Source organism: Alosa sapidissima, chromosome 19 (assembly GCF_018492685.1).
Source record: "Alosa sapidissima isolate fAloSap1 chromosome 19, fAloSap1.pri, whole genome shotgun sequence".
NCBI lineage: Eukaryota > Metazoa > Chordata > Actinopteri > Clupeiformes > Clupeidae > Alosa > Alosa sapidissima.
Genome location: NC_055975.1, coordinates 12,201,237 through 12,225,326, shown reverse-complemented (window position 1 = coordinate 12,225,326; position 24,090 = coordinate 12,201,237). Strand labels below are relative to the sequence as shown.

The 24,090-nt window shown below is 43.9% G+C and overlaps 1 protein-coding gene across 2 annotated transcripts in view; it reads right to left on the bottom strand.

The window, feature by feature from the left end:
• Positions 1–24,090, bottom strand: part of tiam2a (TIAM Rac1 associated GEF 2a) — a 64,524-nt gene extending 40,434 nt beyond the window's left edge. The window contains exons 1-3 of one of the 2 annotated variants that reach the window (XM_042073018.1): positions 23,948–24,090; positions 3,626–3,725; positions 2,027–3,148 (exon numbers count right to left, since the gene is read on the bottom strand). In XM_042073018.1, the coding sequence (XP_041928952.1) occupies positions 2,027–3,139 (1,113 nt within the window). In that variant the 5' untranslated portion in view covers positions 3,140–3,148; positions 3,626–3,725; positions 23,948–24,090. Of the gene's footprint in view, positions 1–2,026; positions 3,149–3,625; positions 3,726–7,511; positions 8,087–23,947 lie in introns of those variants that run through there. The other variant, XM_042073017.1, reaches the window with a different exon arrangement.

Here is a 24,090-nt window from a genome sequence, read left to right as displayed (position 1 = left end):
GATAATTTATATCAGGATAAATGCACGAGTGCAAGCTTCGTCTTTTGTGAAGGAATTGGAAAACGATACTGCTCCGAGTCTAATACAAGAGTTGTGAAAGAGAAACACACAAAAACCAATGTCACCAGGTACCAGAGCACCGAGGAGAACAGGAATTTTGAAGTGATATGATTGAAACTGACATCTCGGCAGAACATACCGCTCCTCTTGGCCCCGAGAGACAAAACAATGCACACCAGTTTGTAAACTGTGAGCCTTAGGGGTCAATCTGAGGTCATGTGCTTCATGATAGCAAATAAACAAAAAACAAAACTCAAGTGGATAGAATAACTCAGTCACATGGAGTGTTAAACAGCCATTTTCATTTCAAACGAACTTGCCAAGACTGCTCATCTTCAGGGCTGTACACAAAAGTGTAACGCCTATCCTATCAAACAAATCCTTACATAAGACGTTTTTCAGATTAAATGCCAATTAAGATCTAGGATTTGGAAAGCAAGTTAGATAAGATAAATCAGGAGCACAAGAAACAGCACAAAGGGGATGTGCAAAGAGCAAAGGTACATTTCAGCTAATCTTTTTAAAGCTCAGCCTACATTCCCATCTTCCACCCATCCACCTATCTACAGTGGCAGCCCTTCCCATCAATCATATCATATATCGATAAAGAATCCTCCCTGAGCGACTTTAGAATGGCTCTGTTTACACACAAACACGCCCCATCTAACTCCATGGCCAGATAGCTCTGCCAGCAGTTCTGCGCTCTACTCTGCAGCTATTCTCATCCTCTCTTCCTTGTTAAAGCGGTTTCGTTTTACAGCCACAGAGCAGTCCGGCTCCTCGCAACATACAACACACATATCCTGACACTACTCGCTAGAGAGTAGAGACAACATCAAAGCAGCACAGTTGTCATCATGCATTTTTTAACTTAAAAACTATATATTCAATGAATCAGAAAAGATTACTTTCCACGGAAATAACTAAACTGTTTTCTGATTCAAAAACACCTTGCATTTTCACACATTGAAAATCAAAGACAAAACAAAGCAATTAGAGTAAGTAAGGTTATAACTTTCCTTGGTGCAGTCTGGCAAATCCAATAGGTTGGAGCTCCAGCACCCCGTTGTTGATTGTGAAGGTTGTGGGGAGGTCATGATTGGTGAGCAAAGGGACAAATCCTGCCCTCAATATAGACCTAAAAAAAGGACGTCCCTGAACTTACATTGCTCTGCCTCTCCATGATAATCTTAGGACTGCTCTAATCATCTCTCTGTGTCTTTCTCTAGGGAACAGCGTGTCACAATTTTCATTTGTCGGAGCCCCACGGCCGCTATCTCTCCGACAGCTGGCCTTGCGTGGCTGAAAATATTGTGCCCGACATGGGATGGCGTTCAGCTCCTGACAAAGCAACACTGGGCCACAATGGCACACCGCCCAGGTAAAGTGGGCCGCCAAGAACCTGTCAGGTGGTTGCTCTTTTCGGGTACCCTCCCTAACTAGCAGGGAAACGAGGATGGTGGAGATGCCAGTAAACCGGCAGTGTCCCCGTCGAGCAAAAGCTGTCCATGACTCTGTAAGTCCCACTGACAGGGCGTGGGTGGCCAGCTTTTAATATGACCTCACCTTGGACACGCTAATATCTGTATGCGCCTATCTGAGAGTGATGCACTACACTTGCATCACCCTAATATAAGCACAGGAAATGTGGATTTTTTACTATACACAAATAATACATGACTGATTTCAGTTAACATGAGGGGAAAGCCTGGGTAAATATTTATTTTTAAAAACGTTTTGGACAGTGATATAAAATTTTCACAGCAAAACTATTCCCAGATGTGATGTTCACTAGGAAATGAGACAGACGCGAAAAAAGCCAAAGACATCTTATTTTGTAGCCCTTTCTACACACCATATGAGATGGCTATCCATGACAGAGCTTCAAACTCTGTATTAGCAAACAAAAATGCACTGATATATACAATAAAGAACGATCAAAGTGAAATACTAAGCCTTAAATTACCTGCATTTTCCGCTTTTTCCGGGTCAAACTTCCAGTCCAGTCACTGAGGCGTCTCATGCGGTTTCTGATGGATTCCTTCTTGACTGCATCCTCTGCGACAGGCCTGGGTTTGCGACAGGGTAGCGTGTAGGAGGCATACTGTTTCACCTCTGGACACTCCTCCTCAGTGGGCACCTCCATGACAGACACAAAGGAGGCCCGATGCTTAGTGGGCATCTCATCTGGATACCGTAGAGGCAGGTCCTTGATTGTGTTGAAGGTGACTGCCATAGTGGGGTCACGGTAAAGTTCAGGAAGTAACTGTTCATCTAAGACTCTTGATTGGCTGTCCCCTGTGCTGCCTCCTACTCTACTAGGAGACAGACTGTCAGCTTCGTTCAGCTCGGCGCCAGTTCCCCACGGGGAGTCGTACCAAGAGCCCTCGGAGCTCAGAGAGCTGCCCTTACTGGTTCTGGTGGTGGAACTGGTGGCCGTCGGTGCTCCATGGTGCAGTTCGTGTCGGCGTGTGACCCCAGGTAGGCTGGGTGTGGAGTCCACATTTGGAGAGAACTTCAGCAGCTGCACAGGCCCAGCACACTCGTCCAACAGTAAAGGGCTGTTGGTGGAGTTGTTGGTGAACTCCACGCGTAGGCTGCCATCTTTTTTGATAACCACGCGTGGGCTGCTCTGCTCTTCCAGTGACTCTGGACAAGGTTTTCTCTCGGGAGTTTTGTGTCCATTCATCATGTATCCATTCAGCCTGCCATTTCCTGTGGCATCTTCATACTGTCCATAACCATTCTCTGATGATAACACCAAGTGGCCCTCTGATGCCAAGGGGTCATGGGAACCCTTCCACGGCCCTCCATTGCCTCCCTCATTTACTCCTTTCGCAATGTAATCATAATGGCGGGGGACGTAGGGAAGAGTGCCTTTTTGCTGAGAGAGGCAACCATGGCCAACAGCTTTGGACTTGTGTGCAGACGTGCCTGGGATGACCCTCCAACAGCCGTGAGGTGATACTGACTCCTCTTTGGTGGAGCGGAACTTCAGGAAGGGCTTCTGTCTCCCTGGAAGGACGATGCTTGAGCCGCGCGGTCCCTGGATGCTATACTGGCTCTCGGAATTCCCCATACCTTCTCTCTGGAAGAAAGAATGAAAAAATGAAAATGAAAAAGATTCTCTCTGATATAATTCATGGATGACGGGCATTTTTTGCTGTGATAACCCCCTCAGCAATCGATTTGTCCTCTGATAGCAGTGCCTTTGCTTTGATCTTCAATTGGTCACAGCGTTTTACAGCCTGACGGATTGATTCAGTGTGAACTGGGCCGCGTTTTCAATTTCAATCCCGCGAGAATCATTTGTCAGTCATGGTACTTCAAGACTAAATGGATAAATTAAATATGGTGTGTCCTCTTCTAAAGTGGTCACATCAGACACCAATGTCAGACTACTCGGGTTGTAAGATAAACCATTACACAAAACATTAACTCTTGATTTATGGCTACGCTTTTTTGATTTTGACCTTTAAAAACATTTAAGTACATTAAAATTCGCTCTACAATTTTTTTGTTTTGTTTTGTTTGCACATTCCACAATCAAGTACTGTAGACTCACCTTCTCTGTTTTGTTTCTGCTCAGTGATCTGTAACCATCCTGTTTACATGGTTCTCTTTTCTGATCCTCACAAGCCACCTTCAAGTTTGAACAGGTTCATCTATGGAAATAAAAACACAACAATGAACTAAGTATGGAAAGAAGATTCATTTAAAGATAGCAGATGCTTTACGCCAAACATTGTAATTCATTAAAACACAGCACAAACAGATTTTATATTTCAATACACATTTAATGTGACCCAAGCAAATAAATTCTTTATCCTATTGGAATACATCTATTGTAATTCATTAATTAGTGTGATCAGTAATTGTAAGCGAGTAATGTGTTTAAATTGTAAGGATCTGTTCTGTGAGAGGATGTGCTCTTCAGTCACACACAGAGATCAGAGAACCTGACACAGAGAACATGTAGAATGAAATGCGGTCGGAACTCTACCGGTTCAATCTCATGTACTACAGGAGATTGGTAGTTCCATAGCTCTAAACTGAAAGACTTATTTCACTCTCAAATCTAAGCATTACTTGCATTTTTCCATCCCCACAGAGCTCTTACTCAGTCGGTTGAAAAACTTTTTTTTTAGCTGTCTTCAGTTTGCCTGCTGTTTATTTTTGAACGTTGGAATTCCTGGATTTTTTTTTTTTTTTCAAAACGTTCACTCTGCACTGCCAAGTTAGTCCAGCAGCTGATGCCAAATGAAAAAGTGGCCAGAGAGATTTCCTGTGCTAGACCGGCCCACCCCTTGTGAAAAATCCTGACCCTCATACAACTCAATACTCTATACAGAGCTTACTTCACCATACCTGAACCCTCACCACCCACCTCCCATCTCAATTAGACACTGAGGCTTTTTTGAAGGGTAAGATTTGTAAGAATCAAGAGTTAGGGCAAGATTTATCCACACTGCTCATGTCCTGTGTGTCCTGTTGAGATTTATATTCAAGGAATTACTTAAATAATCTATACACTCAAATATATTAGGTAAGTGTCACTTGATTCTTCCCAAAGTATTTGTGGGAGCAGCATTTACCACAGCTACCAATGTCCTTGTTTATTCAACACAAGGAACAAGGAAGTACTCTCATGTTTAGCATGATAACCTTGAGGATCTAAATAATTTAATAACTGTACATGTATGGCAAACAAAAAAAGAGATAAAAGCCTAAAAAATAAGGTACTCTGCTTCATGCAAACCTCTAAGACACTGCATAGTAGTCTCAAGTATCTAAGCAGCTTTCTGGACAAGCTATGACTCTCAGGCTCACAGCTTAAGCCCTTGCAAAGACCACGTGGCTTTAAGAAAGCCAGTCGGAGTGCAAAGACAGAGAGAAAGCAAATGGGAGAAGGAACAACAAAGTGAAAGCCGTCGGCTTATACGTTTGCCATGCTTGACCACAGCTGATCACTCCACCAGGCCTGATCACTCCACCAGGCCAGTGGCAACCTTCCATGCCCTCCACTGTGGGAAAACAAGGGCTTAGCACCCTGGGAAATGTATTTTTGAAAACATCTGCCACCCTTTGCCCGCTTCCTTTCCATGTCTTCCCCTAGCTGACCTCCTGTCTGCCTGATTAGCATCAAGACTGAGCGGAGCCACAGGTCGAAAGTGGCTCGAAAGAGGGGGAAAGCTTGGCCCATCCACACACACATGGAGGCAACAAGACGGGAAGAAAAGAGGGTTTGTTGGACAGACAAATGAGCCTGTGGCACTGCTTCAGTCAGCATATAGAAGGTCAGCACAATGCCTGCTCTCATATACAATGCTAGCAAAGAAATAGCCGCTGCCCCTTACACACTGACGCTATTCACAGAGGGGAGGCTGCAACTGTGAAAAGGACTCAGAGGCACAAACACACAAGCACTCTCCCCGCGAACCAGACGACAACCGTCTGCCGGAAGGCTGAGCCCTCCTTTAGGAGTACCTCACTGAGGGCAACCTTGTCCATCACGGGCCTGTGGATTACAATGAAATGACGTTCAACACACTCCGCAGGGTTTGCACTTCAGCAGTGAACTTTGGTCTGGTTTCTATGGGAGCCATCTGCTCGCAAGTAGAGGAACCACCCCTGTTAACCCCACAACTTTGTCAGTAACCATGCACACTACTGCTGCTAACTCCCCTGTCACCTTTTTGTTTAAGTGCCCCTTGATTAGGGATTAGTGATCCCTATCACAGTAAACACAGTTTGCATGCACTTGCATAGATAAGAATTAAAAGTGTGTGGTGTGTGTGTGTGTGTGTGTGTGTGTGTGTGCCAGTATGAGTGAACAAGTGTCTGTGAACATGAAATGTGTGTGTTTACATGTGCATGTATGTGAATGCCATTTTGTCCTTGGGACTGCAGACACACTGGCCCCTCCACCCACTCTGGCTTCTTTAACCTTATCAGAGGCCCAGTGAGCCCTGGGAAAGAGAGAGAGTGTGTGTGTGTGTGTGTGTGTGTGTGTGTGTGTGTGTGTGTGTGTGTGTGTGTGTGTGTGTGTGTGTCGGTCTGTGAGAGAGTGGAAAAGATATTGTAAAAGAGACAGAGACAAAAGCAGCATGTGCAGGCCAACTTGCATGCCCTTGACCGTAAATGTGAACGAACGATGCGTCTACAAATCATTGACGCAACTTGCCATAGCAAGGTGGATTTAAACCCCCTTGGGTTGAGCTGGAGGACCACCAGATATGCAGTGCTGTGCAAACGCTCCCAGCAATGCTGACCAAGCCAGAGACCTACACTTCATGGCCACGCAGCACAATATACACAAGCTCAGGGAATGGATGCTGGTCAAATACAACTCACACTAATATTTGAACTCTGAATACTTGAAATGTTGAAATCAAATCAGCCTCGGACTCTCAATAATAAAAAAACGATTCCTTTTTAGCAATACTTGAAATGTTAACAGAATTATATAAATTCAGCACCGTAAACTTTCAAAATATACAACAAAAAAATGAATGTGCGATGGATGAGAAACTTGGAAAGCTCTCTAACACTCGTGACATACTTTGTTATTCTTAGCAGCCTTGTGGCTGCCTTAGTCCAACTTCTCAGAGTTAAATCAGCGAGTGGAACTGACCCTCATCACCTCCCTCTGGTACACAACATGTGTGCAATTCCTTCAGAAGGGACACACAGCCATGAGGACAGGAAGCTATTCTCAGTGTTTGGGAAATGCCAAGTGAAAGGAAGACACATGAATGCATTCAAGGGAGGACAGGAAGTTGTTGTAAAGAAAGAGGGACGATGGAGAAAGCCGCTGGCCATTCATTTGAAGTGGTGCGAAAAAAAAGGACATGACTCATCTGGTGATTCACAGATGCACAGTCTTGGACCAAATAGCAACAGGACAACAGGAGTAACATAACATCAATTTGGTAACTCCGTTTGGACCGTGGGAATAATACAAACTAAACTTCAAACAATGACAATTACCTTTACATTTCAAATTATTTTTAAGAAGTGAAATCTTAGCCGTTCTGGAGTTCAAAGTTCAAAGGATTTAGGGCACACTGTCAAGTTTCCATTATGGCAAACTGTAAGTCAGGCTGTAAATAGCACACTGACAACACTGTCAATAAACGAACGGGCTAGTGAAAGCTTCTAGAGCGCTATGGGTCAGCTTCTGAAAGAACACATGCAACACACAGTGTGTGTGGCATAAAGCTGCCTCTGGCAAATATTCAGCCAAGTAATGATTCCAGACAAAGCAAACACGGAAACTTTGTAAATAAAGCCAGATCACAGACAGGTGTAGTCTAGCCACAGTCCACACCTGCTGCTCCATATAAAAACACCTTTGTGCTGTTCTCTTTTTTTCCATACACTACTAAATCCCTCTAATAGAGGCAACAAAGAAGATGAGAAAGGAAAGACAACAAAAACACACGCCTTACCTCTATCCTGAGCTTTAATCTATCATCCCTTTGAAGAGCCACAGAGAATCCAGCACTCTCTGATCTCAGAGTGGCTTCTCCTGAGTTGGGCTTGTTCTCTTAAAGTAACAGGCACATACAGTGTACACACACTCACAAGCACGCACACCCTGACTCATGCAAGACCAGGCACACGTGGAAACTCCCGCCCCGACGCTGCTGGGGCTAAGCAACTCCTAATCCTCACAGCCTGGATGCCGGGGCAACTGTGCGTGCTTGAGAGAAGATGAGAGGAGAAAACTACCGGTCCCTCCTCCTTCCGAGTCACTTTTTCTTTCACGTTCCGGGTTGTTTGTTTAGGAGCTGCGGCTCCCGTCAGCTCTGCGCTCTGATTTTTTTCTTCCCCCTCTGTCGCCCGCTTTCCGCTTGCCGGCGACTGCGAGCAGGACGTGGGAGTAAACCCCGTGCGGTTTTCCACGGGCCGTCTGGAGATGATGGGGCCAGACAGGCTGACGAGTGACTGGCCGAGAGGCAGTGGGGAGTGTGCTATAATCGGGGCTCCGTCTGACCCGACATACCTCCGTCACCCTACTTACACTACACTCTGGAGTAAGACTGCCCCTCAGAGAGAAACGAGAGAGCCAGAGAATGACAGGGAGGAGGAGGGATGGGAGAGGGGGAGGAAACAGGGCCGGATCAGAGGAAGAAAGGCAGCCGAGTCAAGGGGGGAGGCTACGGGAACTTGAGTGACTTTTGAAATTTGATAAATGGGGTGAGGGGGGAGAAACGGTCAAATGTCAAGTCCACACAAATTCTAAGGAATTAACATCAGAAAAATTGCAGAACAAATGTTGTGCTTTCCCTGTGAGTTCTCTCAGTCACAAACATCTTTGTAAAAACATATGTGTTCTTCCAAGACTTGCATACTTGAGGTTGCACAGAAACTTCATTCAAACTAGCCCATTCAGAAAACCACAAAAACACCCAGCCAGTAACTGGACTACAGCATGCCAGGAGGCTCTGGCTTCTTCTTTGCCTTTTCTTTTTCAGTTTCAGACTTCTTTTTCAAAAAGTTCACTCATGCCAAAATATGAATGTCTACACTTTAGGACAAACACTGAGAGAATGAAAGTAACTATTGAGAAAACATGATATATGGTCACTGACACAAAAGCCGTCAGTGGATAATGATCGTTAATGAAACCAAAGAGCCTGCCCGTGGTTCCAACACAATTAACCGCTTGAAAACGTACAGATGATTAATACACAATGAGGTCCAACAGAGGGAGCATCTTTGTTTCAATTTAACATTGACTGATTTAAAGGCTCACGCCTTTGACAGCGACTTCACTAAGCTACTTGAATTTTGTTACCAACTGCCCCGTTCAGAAGATATATAAAGAACTGCAGCCGAATAATTTAACACATTGCGTAATACATGTGCTGTATTTATAGATTTGTCCATTTACTTTAACCACATTCTCAATAATTGATGTACCACTCACTCTGTGTGTTTTAAGAATAGCCTCTTTGTACAATGACTGGCGATCAGATCCAAATGGTCTCTATACTCAGCTTGGTATGTGGTGGAAGTGGTGAAAATGGAGATTTGGCTTTGTGAAGATTTGAACATCACAGGAAAAATGGAGACAGACATACTCGATTAGTATTCTTCTTGGAAAGCACAATAGCTGATCCTCAACAAATTATCGAAACCAGTTACCAGACTTTATTGCTACTGCAGAAAAAAAGTTTGACTACACAATACCCAAAGAATCCATGTAATAGTAAAGTTGTAGACTGATCTGTATACTAGTCGACTTTGTTTAAAAAGGTTAACAAAAAATGTTATTTCATGCCTACTTTTCTTTATGCTCCCCGGTGGAACACTATGTGACTGCCCTATCTTCCCCTTTCATTTTTAAACAATGATAACCTTCACTCATTCGTGTTGGGGGAAAAAAACTGGGCTTACAACCCAAACATCTAAGTATTAAGGAATAGCAGTAACGCTAGGTCGGGGCAATGTTTAAGCCTGTTCAGAAATGGCAGGCAGGGAGAAATAACAAGGTTCTTACTTTTAAGTTCCAAACAACCCAGATTCATGTGAGCAGTCTAACTGGCAAATGTTGACTCATTAGCTGTCATAATTCTGCATATTAATGCTCTCCCAACGAGAATACAGCCGGTGAAAGCAACTCTCCAGAGATGTAATCATCTAACGATTAAAACATAAGCAGATAAAAATGGGTGGGAGGGTTCAGGAAAAGAGAGAATAAGGGAGGAGAGCAGGAGAGCTGGAATGTAGACACATCAGAATCCTGAGACCCAGAGGTCATAGATCATGACTCGCTGCCCCTAATCCCCACCCTCTTTTCTTCTCTCTCTCTCAAAGCAATGTGGAACTTAGTGCCAAGAGAAAAGTACAATTCATTTTTTATTTTTCTTATCTTGTTGATGTCATTGCTCCTTAAAAATAACTTGATAACTAGTCTGGCATTCAGCAGCCATTAACCATGTCCTGGCACACAGACCATAGACCTGTAACAATAGCCTGCATCATACAATAGACTTCAGTGGGACATTGTTAAAATACTTGACTGAAGTGTTAAACCTTTGAACCAGACTAATTATTTACTTCAATTTCACCACATCACTTTCATCACTGAACACCTTTCTAGTTCTCCAGAGCAATTATTCATGATTTCCTTTGTTCCTTTTTTTAATTGTGTAGTACAGATGACTAAATTTAAGCACATGGTCTTTGTGTTCACCTGTAACAGTTCAACAAATGTGTGCTCATTATACTGTGTAACAATGCAAACATGAAACAGACATTTTAAGTGACACAAGCTCACTATGAGTTAGAAACATTTCTTCCTGGTGGTTATAACCTGTCAGATTCTGCTTTATCCGCAATTCACCAGGCACGAATCACACAGAAATGTAAGGTTGAGACAGGAATCAACAACTTCAGACGGGTAGCTTGATGAAAGCCCTGCAGTGCTCTTCGGTGTCAGTGGTACTCCTGGGAGCAACCCAAAAAGAGCCGCTAGCTTGACTGACATAGATGTTAAAATGGAAAGAAAAAAGACAGCATTGAGGCAGAAATGTGTGTAAACTGCTGTGAGTGTCAGGTTCAATGGAAGGCGAGTGTTCTGATCCTTTGGGGGAATGTCAATCTGCATTTCACTGGGACTTTGGTGCTGCGCTGGGTGGTGTGTAGAGGTATCACGTGTGAGGGTGACACTGAGAGCAAAACCACCGGCACTGCAATGAACGACAGCAGAGTGAAAAACACACCTACAGTGAGCCACACAAGGCAAGTCTTCTCACCCAGTCAGTGTGCAAAAGCTAAAATATTAACCACACACGCTACCTGGCAAAGATCTAACACAAACGTGGCCCAAAGGGGGTAGCTTCCACAACTGTCTGCTAGACTGAGCTGATGTCCACAACTGTACTCCTCTTGTACTGTACTCCCCATTTTCTTTACATAACACGGCAAAGAATTTTTATACTGTGGTCACATAGGCTACTTCTCGACTTCTTCAAGTTCCTTACAGCTCGCCATGTGTGCATCTGGCAGACCGAGGCTCTCCACTCTATTGTGATGACTTGCCGCAACACACACACACACACACACACACACACACACACACACACACACACACACACACACACACACACACACACGCCCATACAATAATGTCACACGCGACACATATGGAGTGAGGCCTAAACTGTGTTATCTACTCTTAAATCGAATCAGGTTGACTCAGGCTGTCCCATCCCTGACGCATGGTGATCCGTCACATCCACAGACGGAGCGCTAGGTGATTAATAAAATCATGGTGCATTGCTCACGTGCTATTTTGTGGTGGCTGCAGTTGCCACGGACACGGAGATGACAAATTAGAGTTCCCGGCTCCTCATCCATCAGACGGACTGACCACATGCAAACAAAGTGTCATCCAGTCCGTGCAGAGAGGTCTACCTGATTACATGGTGACTGAGTATGTCAATAATTAACCTCATGTTTACATGCAAAAAATATACTGCTACACACAAATCACAGCAGTGCCACATTCAAATGATCTCTAATGCAGACAGATGTGTGTAGCCCAGTGTGTGTTTGCACGTGTGACCCTAAACCACCCACAGCCCACTAATCACCCACATAGACCTCCATTGTCTTAACTCTTTTTCGAGGCTGTGACATCAGAAAGTCTTTAAATCGAACTACCTTGTAGTGAAACGCAAATTCGTTTCTGCTCTGCAGAGTGCTGAGTATGAAACTCAGCCCTTTGACACCACACACAGACACCCGCATTAATCAAAGGTTAACTGCTCTCGCGCCCTTACACCACTAATGACCATATGCTGGAGATAAAAGTCCAAACTGTTCCACTTTGAGTCTCATCCATAAACTGAGTACCTGTGCACAATCCAGAGGGCACAGAAAACTGCACAGCCAATAATCTGACCAGCCATTAATACACTATTTTGAATATGCTTGTGTTAAGAACTCTATCTGGATGTCAGCTAAAAGCCATCCTGTACCACCATCTTCTATAGAGGGCCCACTGACAGTGAATAAATGAGGATATGAATAAAGATATTGGAATAAAAACTGGAGCAGAGGCCATCATGGAGATCCAAGGCTCCTTTGCAGCTGACTCAGCACACGTTCCTGCTTGCTCCTGCCTGCATACTGTATGTGTCTCACCAATAGTGCAGAAGGTGACAAAAGCCTCATCGTTATACAGTCAGAATTTTATTTTATGCATTTCAATTCCCCTTCTGATTGCCTAAATGTACATATTATTTTGTAATATATTCTTAAATAGCCTTTCTGTACACAGTGATTTTCAGCTCCAATAAAATTAAACATTTGCTTGGTTTCGAACGTCCTTGGAACTTCTGTGTATTTACTTACTTATGTTTTATGCTAACACTTTCGGCTGTTAGATGGTTCAGCTCTGTTCCATCTTTTTATTTGACTTTTCCATACTTGTGTGGCCAGTACAAGGACTCAGATCAGTTGGTTTGTTAACAGAGAGCACAGGGTATCCAGTCTCATTACGCTGAAGGTTTGTTGGAGCCGTTTTGGGTAAACAGTCTGATTGCAACCGTCTCCAAATAAACCATCAATTAAGTCTCATCTTTGGCTCTAGAGTTTAGGACTGTTTACACAGCAGCAGACGACGTGAGGCACCTGGTGAGTACAGACACATTACACTCCGGCTGGGAGGCAGCGAAACAGGGAGAACGAACCAAAGGGAATAAATAAAGAGCTGCTACTGGTGAACTACAAGCAAAATGACCATAGCTTAGAGATAGCGTTGCAGCAAGGCAAGGTCACTTCCTTTTCTCTTTTATTTTCAGATTCAAAAAATACTATTTTAGTCCTCCTTCAGACGCAGAAGTCTCGAGGATATGTTAAGTCCTTGTGCTTATAGTGCAGTGCTGGCTAACTCAAAGTATAATTGCCTTTACTTCACAAATGGGCCCGCTGAACCATGCCCATGGCAGGTCTATTAATTTATGGACTTTAAATCTTATCACACCTCCTCGGCTCTGGAGTCCGGCTCGGGATCCTAGCTGAGGAGGCATACATGCATGTAGGAGAAGATGGGGGGAACTGGGGACTGAGAGATTTTCCTCGATCAGCAACGTGACTATATTTATGATGAAGTGAGTCTGGCAAGAGGCCAGATGCAGTGTGTCAAAGCAGCAGAAATCTGCTGACCAGCTACCTCTCAATGAGGTGAGCCTTTAAAACACTGTGACTCCACTCCAAGCTCCATAGCCACCATGGCAGATAGTTATGAAATATATAAATGAACTCTTCCAGCTTCTATTGGTTCAGGTGTAATGCTCGCAAAAGCGACAATGATGCACACGCTCATTATGGATGTCAAGGAGATTTTATTGCTTGAATCTACAGCATTTTACTGCCTAACCAAGGCTGTTAAGAGCTTCAGTCCCTGGAGATAGGGGCTTGCCTGCTAGCCTTATTCAGGTAAAGCAGCAGCTGGTTTCAGTGCGACCAGGCAACCCAGATTCCTCTCGGAAGTGTGTCAACAGTGGGGGCCACCATGCAGGGAAGTGTGTCAACAGTGGGGGCCACCATGCAGGGAAGTGTGTCGTGGAGAGAGGGGCTGTCTTCAAGCCCCATGAGTGGAGGGCAAGATTGAGATGTAAGTTTCAGAAGTGTTGCTTGGTACAACCCAGTGACAATGATTGAACGAGTTGTTTTCCAATGTTTTACTTATATCAGAAGGAACTGTTTAGAGGCTAATGGTTTATTTCTATTTCTCCAGGGTATGAGGGACAGTAAACAATGTGCCGGTCTGTATCAGTGTATTTAGGTCTACATAAATGTGAATTAACAGATCTGGCCAACGTCAGTCTGCAAGTCAAACAGAAGAAGCTTACACTTTGCTTCAAAACAGTCATATATTTTGTCAATCCACAGGCAAAACTACAACATGGGAAACCAGAACACGGTAGAGGAGGAGATCCGTTTACTGTATTACCACATGGGAGATGAGTTACTCCAGTCTGGTAAATCAGCACAAGAACTAAAACAGCTGTGGGAGAATGCTGCTCTGCGCTAAGTGCACAGAACTGATGCAAGACTTGGAAAAGAACTAGCCAACTTAGCTGCAGCTCTATCCAAAAGATGGAGAGGCTAGTCAATCTTTTCTTTTCCTAAAACATGGCCATCAGCTATGCCATTGTGCCTTTATGCAACATTTCATCAAGGCTACAAGCTTTCTGATACAATATCATCATGATGCAATTCATAAAATATAACAGATTGTATTATCAAATGCTGAATATTTTGCTAAATACTTTAACTATCTATTAAACTGTATCCTGATACAGTGATATCCTGTTGAATACATCTCTCAAACAAATGGAAGACAACAGCTGAAAACTGTCTCCTGGGCATGACCCTAGTACATCTAGAAAAGTGAGAGCAGGTCTAACAGATGCCTCTGTTCAAAGAGGTCAAGAGAGGTTAAGCTGTTCTGTTAGTGAAAGGACAAGGGACCATTCCTCTTGCACCTCCAGTATTAAATCGAAGACAACTTGAAAGATATTGCCTCTGGATACTGCACCCTGGAGGCAATTGCTCAACTGCCACAAACCAGTTCCGTTTGCCCCTCCTGTGGCTAAAGCTAGCTAATAACACACTGCCCGCAAAAAAGAGTTATTGGGTGGTGAGGGAAAAACACTTCCACAGATCAGTGCTTGGGCCCATACGCCCGCACCATCTCCCACTAGACTCTTTGTCTCCAGGCTGAAGAAATCTAGGGTTTGCCACCAAGTCAGCACTTCACCACCAAGTCAGAGTCGTCTCGCGATAATGACAGGAAAGAACAGAAAGGGAAGGGTTCAATAGTGCGGCAAAAAAAACACAACTGTGAGAATAAACACACAGTAAGTAACACACAACGAAGTGAGCCAGTTCGAGAGCTAGACGCGATGGAGTGGGGTCTAGTGAGGACCAACCACAGCTGTGTGTGCAGTAATAGCACTGCGCCGCTAAGCTAAATAATGTGCCTAAGGTCTCCGCATGAGTCCTCATCTGATGGAGGGCAGAGGCGGGTTTAGAGGGACAGCTCTGAGTATGTGTGTGTGTGTGTGTGTGTGTGTGTGTGTGTTGTGTGCTGCATTGTAATGATAGGTAATTGAACACAGCCCGGGCACAAGCTGTTCCATATACCATGTCTGAGAGAGGCCAGAGTCTGCTGCTGGTGGGCTCAGGGAGCCTGGTGTAGAGTGGGGGCAGCTTGTTAAAAGCACCGTCATTATCCAGGCCTGGCATCCCACTTCCTCGCACATGGGCAGAGGGCTCGGCGGCATCGCCCGAGACATTCCTGAGAGAGGCTGCTCAATGATTCACGAGATGCCTCCGGCCTGGGGCTGTGTGTGTGTATGTTCTACTTTATGCCATGGAAGCTCATTACAGCCAAGTGTACAGCTTACAGTCATCCCACCACCCAACACTAATAGAGAAGGATGAGCTGATAGGGTGGTCATATAGGGTCATTCACCAATCAGACTGACACATACTGCAGTGGCGAGGAACATGAAGCTTGCTGATTTGCAGAGGTAAAATCTTAACACTACATAAGGCACCATGCAGGCTGTGGCAAACCAGTCCATGGCTTTTCTGTATGCCATTATTACAAGCTGTGGAATGCCGTTGTGGAGCTACTCACTATAAAATATCATTATTATTTGAAGAAGCCACACGATTCCAGTGTGGCGTGCTGCTCCACGAGCATACAGACCACAAGGCTTGATGCCTTTCACCCGCCACAGTAGTTGTTACTGGAAAGAGACATCCCTCATGCCGAAAATTACCCCTTCAACATCAGGATTAGAGTTGTGGTAGCTGAGATTAAACAGGCTCCAGAAATGTGGGATGTGGATAAGAATAATAATCATTAAAATGTTTCTTGCATAATAAGATTTCACCCTTAGGGTAGAATTAACCAAACAAGTTATCTTTTACAAGGCAGAATTTACAAACGACGTGTCTCCCAGATAACAGAACATTGTAGCGGGGAAGAGAATGACATAAAATCATTCAATGTAAGTGAACACATTTTAGACAACTTCTCCACACCCTAAGACATGACCTAAGACAGGACACAGTGACCACTCCTAGACAAATGGACTGTATTAGTCACATAAATGGGTGTGAGCCTTTCCACTCTGTTTTTAATGATTTGGAACTTCTTATTTTACATCACATGTCCCACTGTAAGAATGAATATGATGAAGACTTTAATGTCCTTTCAGAGGTCCACCACAGTCTAATGTCTGTTACCAGTGCCAATGAACATGTTTGAAACTGATGGTGAGCTGTTGGGACATCTGCTGGACACTGGCACTCTCCATGAAATTTTAATATGAATGCTTCTACTATCATCCAGAGTACTAGTAGATAGCCTGAACAGTCGTATTGTTAAAAGCCTGGAATGTAGGCTGCTTGAGCATCCCAGCATGACATGCAATGACTGACCTCCCGTACAGCCCGCAGGGAGTGCTGCTTGAGGGTTGTGTGTCGTAACAAATCCACAAATCCACACACACACACAGACGACACACACACACACACACACACACACAGATGACACTGACACACACACACACACACAGATGACACACACACACACACACACACACACACACACACATAGTGGTCAGTAGTTGTTTCACAGCACACAGGATATGTGACTCAAATCCTCCTCCCCAGAGAGGTCCAGATTTAAGTGAAGCCTCCCTCCCCTCTCCTTCTCCTCCTCGGTGGCCCATCTGGGCTAGCCAACAAAGAGCTTGTTGAGCGTGGAGAGAGAGAGGGGCATGGCGGGAGAGAACTGACCCGGAGCTACTAATCCTTGGGGGTAACGCGAACGCATAGCGGCAGACCCCCACCAGAAGGGAGTGATTACCTCACAACTGCACGGACACTTGCAACTGAAATGATGGGGGGAAGGGGGACCGGCGGTGCATTCAGGACTTTAAGGCAAAGCCACAAGCCAGGGGGGGGAAACAAAAATGCAAGCTCAAATCAATAAATATTAAAGGAAAGACAAAAAGTCCAGGGTGCTCAGTGAAATAAAGGCTTTTTAAGTAATTTTGAGTGCCTTGGATTTCTTTTTTTCTACCCCAATAAATATTAAAACGCCAGCTGCTCTTCTGACTCGAGTACCTTTAACACCAGAGTACCTTTAACACCATTATTTAACACTGAGCTGGGGGCAGATTAGGAGGAAGCTTCTCAAATGACGGATGAATGTCAACGTCTAAGAATAGAAGTTCGCACAGGGCATGTGGCCTCGCAAGTTCACTGCCCATGCCTGGACTGTCACAGAAGGACCAAGAGAGTGTAATGTGACAATTAGTTCATCCCTTTAGTGGCAGGACAAATATCAGCTAAACTCTGGCAGATTGTTTCAGCTCATTATGTTTGAACAGGTTGTCATGTAACAAGTCTGATCGTGGTGTGAAAAACATACAAACAGTGACTGAGCTAGAGCCCAGAGTTTACGGTGAATTATTATATTGTTATATAGTTGAGCAGAGAACCCACCAGGTCTCATGCAGCCTCCACTGTAGCTGGGTCGGGGGAAGTGACTGTCTGCCAACCACAATATTTGCCCAGTTGAATTTGTTTAAAGGTATGCTCCAGGACAGCACCCTACCCTTCCTGTCTCAATAGATTTTTGACACAATCCATGTTAGCTACATAAACAATCCCTGTGTACAAACTGTTGAACATGAGCCTTACTGCCAGAACGCAAAGCTTTCGGGTCAAACAGTAGCTCTCTCTGCAGGCTTAATCAAGGAGAAAAGCCAGGACACCTTCCCGCAATTGTTGTAAACCTACACCAGAGGGAGGGAAATGCACAGTATCCACAGTCTGCACTCTTATTAGAAAATAAACACAGATGACTGCTGCGATGTGTGGTATGCGTGGCCTGCCCTAAAGGCCCCTGGTGGCTGCAGTGCCAACAGTACAAGGTAAATTACGCTTATGTAATGGAGTGGATCCAGAGCCTGTGTTTCCACGGTACAAAGAGGGGAACACACCAAATGATCTTGGATGTGAAAGAAAGAGTTGTGGCCTTTGGAGTTTGAGCCAGAACAGTTGCTGACTTAAGATCAAGACCTCCTATAATGCATCTAATGCTATGTGTAAGATAAAGTTACAGATTGCCTTGCGGGCTGTTCGACCATGCTTTGTTTAATTGAAATGAAATACAATGATTATGTTGAAAAGATTAATCAGGGCAGGTCTGTATGTTTTAAGGTTTAGTATGTTGTAAGGTTTACTGTATTTAAAGACCTGGATGAGGTCTTACAATGATCCTCTCTGTACAGTGCCATTGTGCCACAGTCAAGCAGACAGCATCCAGGGGTGTAGTGGTAAAATAAGAGGTGGGTAAACTGTGAAATCTGGGATCGCGGTAAGGTGGACTTCGCCATGCGGTATCAGATTTTTTACAAAGGCATTCAGAACATGTTTGATGATTGAGATTTTTGTCCAATGTTTAAAACAATACCAGTAGTATTAAAAGGTTCATAGAGTGTTGATGTACATATTGCGATTGTGGATAATAGTGTGATTTTTGAATGTTAAAAGTTGCAATTGCTGAATAAACTGTTTTGAGAGGTGGATAAATTGTAATAAGAGGTGGATCAACTCTATTTCAGAAATTTCTGAGGTGGATAAACTGTGTTTACTTGTGTTTAGCCTCCAGTCCTGGTTGCATCCATTCCATACTGATATTTCCTACATACCAAACGGAATTCCGTTTATTTTTGCCACTTTCCAGTCCTAATAGGCTGTGAAGATCCGTATCAGTGCAGAACGAAATGTTTCAGTTGGACTAATTGCTTTCACATTTCATGGATTCTGGTGGCCTCATAATTAAGGCTGTCATTGCTACATTTTGGGGACAGAGTGCATAAACTGAGACAATTAATTCAATGTGTATCAGTAACAACAACCAACAGAAGACACAAATCTTCCATGAATCTAACAGCAGCAAACAGGGCTCATTGTTTGCTGCTGTGGCAAAAGAGAAACCAGTGGCCATTTAAAAACAATGCATTAACACATTCCACACTGATAGAGTAACGGTTTCTAAATCCCATATACCAGTGATGACTTCTACAACTTTACGAGTAAGGAGAGTGAGGAACATTTGGTTAGGCTTACAGTAGATTCTTAGGAAAATCATCTCAGTGTTACTTCCGACATTCCCACCCCCCTCCTCCAAAGAAACCGCAAAAAAAAAAAAAAAGCGAAAACAACAGACGATGGAGGCTACATGGATGAGCTGGTGGGCTGATTAAACTGTATCCTCCGCATCCATCATGGCTAACAAAGCACATGACGCGGTGCCGTCAAGAGCCACTGACACCAGTTTCCATGACTCCCCAAGCCGTGTTTGTTCTCCCAATTTCAGTCCCACTCCAGAAGGAGGGTCTGCCGGGCCAAATGGTATCTGGAGTCACACTGCAGAGATCAATCACAATTAGTATTAGTGCGCTGGTCTGGTTTAGTCACTAAAATCGGGAACAGCTGCCTCCCAGTCGAAGTGCGAAACGCACACACAAAAGAAGCACACACAAAAAGAACTACACCTGAAACTGACAAGCACATGTGCACATAATTTCTACTGGCCGTCTGTATTTCACCTGTTAAATCTGTCTAGCAGTCATGGGCAGACCTTCAACTCAAACTGCTCTTAAATGAGACACACAGAGAGAAGGGCCAGTGAAAATGGACTACTTTTCTATAAAAGCACAACAGGCACAACATATGAGAAAAAAAATACGTCTTGCGATTTGACTTGCTGGTCACTGACAATGGAATAGTTATTCCTGAGGGGGAAAAAACAGATTGTTCTGTTCTTCAATTCTTTGGTTCTATGCCAATGATTTGGAAATGTGGAGCACTTTAAACAAAGGCAACCTGCATATGAACCAGCAAGCCTGTCAGTCACCCCCGTCCACTGGCAGACTGATAAATCACCGCTCTGTGATACAGACTACAGTGCTCACTTCAGAGCATTAGAAAAGGAACTACAATTATTGTGTTTGAATACAATCCAACGGTTCATGTCCAATCATGGATTGCAATAATGTTTACTTAAGAGGTCTGGTAATTTCATGGTGCATAATTGTAGCATAACATACAGGGCACAGGAGACTTGCTTACTCAGATAACGACTCCTTCCCCCTACAGAGACTAAACATATTGATAAATGAACAATCATACATAATGCAACCTAGCAGCTGTGTGCACAAAAAGATCAAATCCAGGGCCCACTCGTACCGCCTTTTCTATGAGGTCAGTCTCTACCAAGATTGCCACATGTACAGGGAGACTCCTCACTATGTTTTATATTCATCATGTTAGACCGTAATCTGGAAGCTCATTTAACACATCGCTTAAGCTCTCACCAGCATTTAATCTTCATTTTCCTTTCAGACCACACGGGTGAACCTTGAGACGTGATGTGAAAGAACACAATACCATCTGAATGACGGCATTAATCTTCTGAAAGGCTTTAATTTGTCGCCATTTAGGGTGTCAACCCCGAACATGAACAACCTACAGACCCATCTGCTCAACTGTTGAGGCGTCTTGTCTCGTCTAATGAACAGTGGACCTTTGTGCTGCAGAACAACACGTGAGCTTAAGGTACATGTTATAGTTGCCTGGCCAAATGGCTCACTGGCTAAGTGCTACTGTCGAACTTAGTCATCCGACCACTGCCACTCCAGAATAAGCAGCGAACAATGCTTATTTTCTATCATCTAGTGAAGCATGAGGATGACTCGTGGCATTGGTCTAGGTTGTGGTTAGACCAGTCTGTTCGTTGTCAAAGTGTTCGCACTAGCAGGAAGCAGCCGACTTCACTCGCTGGCCTGTCGACAGCCCGCTGGACAGAAGTTTAAGTCTCCTCCAGGAAGCTTTCAACGCCCTTCTTACCTCACCTGCTTTTTATAGCTGGCTCCAGGCGTCTCTGCCCTCGCGCAGCGATGTGACACTTTTGCCATTGCTTCAATGGCCAAATATAATTTCAGCCGCAGAAGGGTAAAAATAACAGGCCGTGTGTTTCCGTTAGTGGTCAATAAGGAGGGTTTGCGCTGCTGTCTTATGGAAAGAAAGATTTTGAATCTTAATTGCCATGGAAAATGATTAATATTGGACAACTATAGTTTGCATGGATAATAAATCCGTGTAAGTGGCCTAGCAGTGTTCTGTCTGTACTCAATCTAAGTCAGACTCTTCAGAGGGTCAGTAGAGGCCCAGAGGCCCTTTCTTTGTGTGAAGCTGAGCCTCTATAAACAGACTGTAACAGGCTCTGTCTTTCCTTAACGGAATGTAACAATAAGCACAGACATTACCACCTCATGGTCAGTCCCAGCAGGCTCCCCTTATTTGGGGAAAACGGCAGGAAAATGAGTGTGGACATGAAATATGTGTTTCACAGCGGGTTGCTAACAGCATAGAATGAGCACCACTATCTGAGAAGCGTGAGGAGAAGATTGTGAGGAGAAGAAAAGCCACCCCCACCCCCACACACCAAAGTGATTACTGCATTCACACATGGAGAGAGGAGCAAAGAGGGTTCCCTTTAACATGCCAGCTGATTCTACCAATACAGAACCGCACAGGGTAGTGAAAGAGAAGGAACACCTCAAACGAACCCCTACTGTAGCTGATCTTAATGTCCCAGTGATGCAAATCCCATCATTGGTAACCTCCACAAAGCATACAAAATATGTTTGAGAGAGAGAGAGAGAGATAGACAGAGGCTATAACTCAGTGACTTGAGTTGGTCCGGGCCCAAGACCATGACGGTAAAGCCCACAGAGCCTCATGACCTAACAACATAACAACATAGCTCATTCATTTTAATTATGTTGTTTTCATACAATTTTATCGTAATGCTTATTGTCTGACTTACTTCAGTAACGACAAGCAGCTGTTTGGTGACAAATAACATTACTTGCCAATTCTATGAGGGAGGACTGTGGCTTCTTTCCCTTTGTCGCTGAATAATCAAATAGATGTGGTATGGCTATGAAAATACAGTGCATTTAAGAAGTCTTTTTACAGAAGTCACTAAAGAAAAGTATGCTTCTAAACCCGACTTCCTTCACTCTGCAAGAGATATGATTGTATAGTCTTCGTCATGAATTACAACTTGAATGTACCTTTGCTGTGGAAGTATTCACTGTTTTTAAACTAAATGGGATATACAAATGTTAATGTTTCCAGCAGCTTCTGTGAGGAGACAATCACCATGATACGGGAGCGTTTTGGGAAATAATTTGTATCCAAATTATTTTAGAGCCGTACATAACTAGCTTATAGACAACACATTACACACAAAGGAACTCTGGTATTGTTTCATTTTGAGAAATCAAGGGGAAAAACATTACATGCTTGAAGAAGATATGGTATTTGCATAAACCTTATTTAACCATACAGATCAATCACAGTGTTCCTATGTGGCACACATATGGTCAATTATAGGCCTGGTGAGAATTGACCACTTTGTAACATATTAGCCAGAGTAAAAATAATGAAAAACCTTCTCTTTAAAAAGGCTCAATGGGTGGCATGACTTCTTTAGTAGACACCATGGTGTTTGGTTACCATGACGGAGAGGGCTCTTCACCAAATGGCATGCCCGTGCCTTCCTGCGACAGCCGACCGAACGTTTACACTGGACAGTGACACTCTGCAGGGATTCTCTGGCCCCTTTTGTTATGGCTGTGCTTCTCGACAACCTGACACTCTTCTTCCCGAGCACCACACTCCCCCCACAAACAAAGGCCCAGGGGCTAAATGAGCCCTTACACACAGGACAACATGGGAGTAAGGCCCAGCACTTTCTTTATGAGAATAGCCAGTTGAATTTATCACATCATAAATCAGTCCATACCAAAAATAAACCACAGAAACTTCACTTTGCAGTGCACAATGATTTGGGAATGTTGAAGTGCTTAAGCTATAGTATTTTTATTTTTTATTTTTTTTGCAGTGACAGACTGGCTCAGAGCTTGATGCATTTGGACAATTAATTATAGCAAACTGACAAATGTCTATGACTGTCTGAGCATTGTGGATGTTCAGTGTAAAGACTAGCCTATAACTCTGCATCCCACTTGTAGCAGATGGCTTACATGTGACCCGATGCAGGAATATAGTGACGCGTTGAACCGATCCTGGTTAATTCTAAAGCAGCACGAGGAGATTTACTGGAGATACAACACAGAGCCACAACATGATCTACAGGTCACAGCATGGGGGACGCCTCTTGTTGCGCAGCAATGCAATGCATTATAGAAAACTTTACCGCGGAATATTATTGTAGGCTACATTATCGCCGTTAGATAGATGATTGACAGCCAACAACTTCACGAGAGATACAAGTTAAAAACATAAAGGAAGTCCAAAGACTTCAGGATTTCAAAGTTGGTTCCTCGCTGATTTGCGCTCCTAAATTAACCTATCGCTGATCGTAGCAACTCAAACTGCACCACGTGCGTGTTCTTACGATTAAAGGCTGCTTCGTTTTATAAGGGATGAATGTTAAAACTAAAATTTTCTTTGTAGCCTTCCATTTACCAAGCTATTCCACAACCCGGCGAGTTCGGACCGCTTAAATAAATTGCATTAATTCAATGCCGACTCCCGGTGCTACTATCAGCGGGCGGCAGCTGTGTCATCCTCAATCACAGAAGCCCATAGGCTACAAAAAGTTTAACAAAGTGAAAGACACAGCCAGAATATTTTCCCACATTAAAGTATCATGTCGCAGTGTAGAAAGAAAGAACATAAAGAAACGCAATTCGACCTTTCAAAACATAGATCAGGCTACTTTTAAACGGACCAAACTTACCGTTTCGAACAGGTAAGCTCAGTTCATTGAGTTTGTTTTCGTTTTCGTCCGCTGTCCCATCCAAATGGTTCGTTTAATTAAAAAAATGGTGCCTGGGTCTGCAGTAAATCAACAGAGGTCCCACATTTCGCCCCTCGGCATCC